The sequence below is a fragment of the Empidonax traillii genome, unplaced genomic scaffold, assembly GCF_003031625.1.
Source record: "Empidonax traillii isolate 1590-97213 ecotype Southwest subspecies unplaced genomic scaffold, ASM303162v1 scaffold1432:size123599, whole genome shotgun sequence".
In the NCBI taxonomy this organism is placed as follows: domain Eukaryota; kingdom Metazoa; phylum Chordata; class Aves; order Passeriformes; family Tyrannidae; genus Empidonax; species Empidonax traillii.
The window spans coordinates 13,527-17,641 of NW_020956625.1; the positions used below are offsets into that span (position 1 = coordinate 13,527).

Genomic DNA, 4,115 nt, shown 5'->3' on the forward strand with positions numbered 1-4,115 from the left:
GGCTCCGCTGGGCCCCGCTCCGCCATGGCGAGGCGGGCGGCGGCCCCCGCCAGGCCCCTGGGGGATGATTTCTCCTTCGTGAGCCCGGTGGTGAAGTACGTGCTCTTCTTCTTCAACCTGCTCTTCTGGGTGAGTGCGAACGGCGGCACCGGGACCCTGGAACTGTCCCCACCCCTGGACCCTATTGGGACCCCCCCATCCCCAGGGACCCACCGGGACACCCCATCCCCGGGACCCCATCGTAGACCCGCGGGCCCTGGGACCGCCCCCATCCCTGGACCTACTTGGGATCCCCCCCTCATCCCCGGGATCCCCAGACTGCCCCCCATGCTCAGGACCCCACTGGGAACCCCTGACCCTGGACCCCACTGGACCCCCATTCCTGGACTCTCCTGGGATCCCATTGGAGCCCCTCCATCCCTGGGACCCCACCAAGGACCCCCAGACCCTGGGACTGTCCCCACCTCCAGGACACCACTGAGACCCCTGCAGCCCCCCAACCCCAGGACCCCAATGGGACACCCCCTTATCGCTGGGAGGTGGGGGATTCCCACATTTCCCGAGGGGCTTTGGGATCTTTTGGGCCCCCACCATCTCACCGGGACCCATCCCGGCCCCAGCCCACGCCAGGGACACCTCACGTGTGGAAGCCACATGGATTTCCATGTTTTGAGGCTTTTGTGATTTTTATATATATATTTTTTGAAGTTCTTTTATGTTTTGAGGATTTTTTTAATGTTTTGAGGTTGTGTGTGGGTTTTTTTGGTGCTTGGCTTTTGTTTTTATTTTTTAAGTTTTGAGGACTTTTTTACTGCTCGGGGGGATTATTTGTTTGTTTGTTTGTTTGGGGGGGGGCTTTTTTTCTGCCTTTGCGGGGTGTTTTTCGGCGGGTGGTGTTTTCTCGGAGGGTTGTTTCCGTGTTCGCCGTTGTGTTTTTGAGGAAGTTTATCGCTGCCGATAAACCACGTCCCCGTGTCCAGTCAGCCGTAGCAGAACAGGGCTGGTGTGGACAGAAGTGGCCTCCCAGGGGGTGGGGACAGAGGTGGCCGCCCAGGAGGTGGGGACAGGCGTGACCTCGCAAGAGGTGGGGACGTGGTGGGCACTGGGTCCATCTGGGGGTGACGAGGGGAAACTGAGGCAGCAGCTCCAGCTCTGGTTCCCCAATTGCAGCCCTGACTCGGGGGGGGCTTCAGCCGGGACCCCGCGTGTGGGATGGGGGTGGTGGTGCCTGGGGGGGCTCACAAACCCCCCCGTCCTGCCCTGCAGATGATCTCCATGGTGATGGTGGCCGTGGGGGTCTACGCCCGGCTGCTGAAACACGCAGGTGAGGTCGGGGGGCTCCTTACCCGGGCTGATCCCGCGCCAGCACCACAGCGGGGGACGCCCCATCGCTGGGGGACCCCGGGGGCTCTGGTGGGGGCTACCAGTGACAGCTCCTCGTGACAGAAGCAGCCATGGCCTGCCTGGCGGTGGACCCCGCCATCCTCCTCATCGTGGTCGGCGTCCTCACCTTCCTCATCACCTTCTGCGGCTGTGTCGGCTCCTTGCGGGAGAACATCTGCCTGCTGCAGACCGTGAGGCCCCGGGGATGGGGGGGCCTTCCTGGGGGACCCTCCTGGGGGGATCTCGGCGTGTCTCCCCCGGTCCCCTTCACCGTCCCCCTCCTCCCTCCCGCAGTTCTCCGCCTGCCTGACCGCGGTGTTCCTCCTGCAGCTGGCGGCCGGCGTGCTGGGCTTCGTCTTCTCCGACAGGGTACCGTGGCGGGGGGGGAGCAGCGGGAGGGCTGGGTGACCTGGGAGTCCCGTCCTGCTGGGTGACAACCCCGCCGCTGTCCCCCCTGTCCGCCCCGCAGGCGCGCGGGAAGGTCAGCGAGATCATCAACGGGGCCATCGTGCACTACCGGGACGACCTGGACCTGCAGAACCTCATCGACTTCGGGCAGAAGGAGGTGAGGCGGGGCCGGGGTTTTCCTCTGACAAAACGAGGACGTGTCCCCACTCTTGGGTCAGGCACAAATCCGTGGGGTGCCACCGGCTGGATTTGATGTTCGTGGTGATGCTGTTTAGGCAGGTTTGGGGAGAGCAGGAGGAGAAGGGGGGGTGGGGGGGAAAGGAACCCCCCTCGGTGTCCTGTCCCCTCGGCACTGTCCCCGTCCCTGCTGAGCGCTCCGCGCCCTTCCCACAGTTCAGCTGCTGCGGGGGCGTGTCCTACAAGGACTGGTCCCAGAACATGTACTTCAACTGCACCGCCACCAACCCCAGCCGCGAGCGCTGCTCCGTCCCCTTCTCCTGCTGCCTGCACGACGCCAACCAGGTGAGTCCTGGGGGGAGCCCCTCACTCCGTGCCTCTTCCCCCCACCCCCTGGGGCTGCCCTGAGCCTGGAGCCCCCTCCCAGGGAGAGGGAACGCACTGATGGCATTTGGATGGACCCCCGTCCCGCCCCCCGGGTTTGGGTCCCCCATTCCACTCGCCGGCTTTGGGGACTCCCAGGTGAGGTTACTGCGGTGAGGTGGTGGTGAATTCCACCCCGCTGCCCTCAGGAATTGTCCCTTTGTGGAGCTGGGAGTGTTTAGGGAGCCTGGCTCTGGAGGGATGGGGTGGGAACACCTGAGGAAGGGACACCCCACTTGACCCCAAGGTGAGGGCAGAGCTCCTGGTCACCCCGCAGCTGCCCCCCAACAGCAGGGACCCCAGTGTGAGTTGTCCCCAACCCCTCTGTGCCCTGTCCTCCCTCCCAGACTGTCGTCAACACCATGTGTGGCCACGGGATGCAGGACAAGGGCTACCTGGAGGCCAGTGCCTTTATCTACACCAACGGCTGCATCGACAAGCTGGTCAACTGGATCCACAGCAACCTGTTCCTGCTGGGGGGCATCACCCTGGGGCTGGCCCTCCCCCAGGTACAGGGGACCCCAGGGGCTGGGGGGGAGAGGGGTCGGTCCCACAGCTCCCCTTTGTGCTCCATCTCGTTTGGGAGTTGCCTTAAGGATATGATTAATTGCAACCCAGGGGGATGTCCGGGCAGGATTTGGGGTGGGTGAGCAGTGCAACTGTCGGGCATGGGGGGCATAGGGTGACAGTGCCTGGTGTCCCTCAGCACCTCCCTCTCCCATTCCTCTTTTTCTCTCTCTCTCCTTCCTCTTTTTCTCTATCTCCCCTTCCCCTTTCTCTCTCTTTCCCCTTCCTCTTCTCTTTTTCATCTCCCCTTCCTCCCCCCCTTCCCCTCCTTCTCTTCCTTACCCTCCCCTTCCCTCTCTCTCCCCCCTTTGCCCTTCCCCTTTCCCTTCCTACTCTCTCCTCCTCCTCTCCCTCCTCTTTCCCCTCTCCCTCTCCTCCCTCCTCTCCAGCTGGTGGGCATTGTCCTGGCTCAGCTCCTCATCAACCAGATCCGAGACCAGATCAAGCTGCAGCTCTACAACCAGCAGCACCGGGCAGACCCCTGGTACTGAGCCGGTGTCTCTCTGTCCGTCCATCCCATGGCACGGTGGCGGCTCCCCGCAACTCAGCAGCCCTTTTCCCAGCTCTGGATCCATGGGAAGAGCTGAGGGGGCTTTGCTGGAGAAGAGGGAGGTAGGAGCAGGCTGTGGATCCGTGGTGGCCGCCGTGCTGCGGAGAGGGACACGCAGGGACATTGGAGACTCGGTGCCTTTGGCAGCCGGTACCGGGCTCGGCCAGGACGTGCCGAGCTGCTGTGCCCTGTTTTGGGGACTGACCCAGCCCCAGAACCACTGTCTGCCTGCCTGTCTGCCTGCCTGTCTGCCTGTCTGTCCTGCTGGGGCACAGGTCACGCACAAAGGTTTGCACTGGGATGTGCCTCCCATCTCCGTGTGTGCTGGAGATGGGCATTTGTCTGTCTGTCTGTCTGTCTGTCCATGCACCGAGCTGCCTTTGCCCAGGGTGGGCTCCAGAACTGGGCACGTTCCCATCGCCAGGAGCCACCAAGCCGTGGACAGGGCAGGGGGCAGGAGCCCTCGGCACTGGGGGGCTGATCCACGGGTGCTTCCTCAGCCGAGCGTGGGGGTCCCGTCTGTGCCTGGGGTGCTGAGCCCCTCCACGGGGTGCTGAGCCCCTCCATGGGGAGCTGAGCCCCTTCACAGGGTGCTGAGCCCCTCCAC

At 63.8% G+C, this 4,115-nt stretch overlaps 1 protein-coding gene across 2 annotated transcripts; it reads left to right on the top strand.

Moving 5' to 3' along the window:
- The first annotated feature begins 6 nt into the window (after positions 1 to 6).
- Positions 7 to 3,842, top strand: TSPAN33 (tetraspanin 33). 2 transcript variants are annotated; one of them, XM_027907258.1, is made up of 8 exons: positions 7 to 129; positions 1,267 to 1,324; positions 1,447 to 1,574; positions 1,678 to 1,752; positions 1,853 to 1,948; positions 2,185 to 2,313; positions 2,739 to 2,900; positions 3,348 to 3,842. In XM_027907258.1, the coding sequence occupies exons 1-8, from the start codon at positions 25 to 27 to the stop codon at positions 3,447 to 3,449; spliced, it is 855 nt and encodes a 284-aa protein (XP_027763059.1). In that variant the 5' UTR covers positions 7 to 24; the 3' UTR covers positions 3,450 to 3,842. The 2 variants fall into 2 exon arrangements, with proteins under 2 accessions (XP_027763059.1, XP_027763060.1); XM_027907259.1 differs by having other exon boundaries at positions 1,714 to 1,752.
- The last annotated feature ends 273 nt before the right edge of the window (positions 3,843 to 4,115 follow it).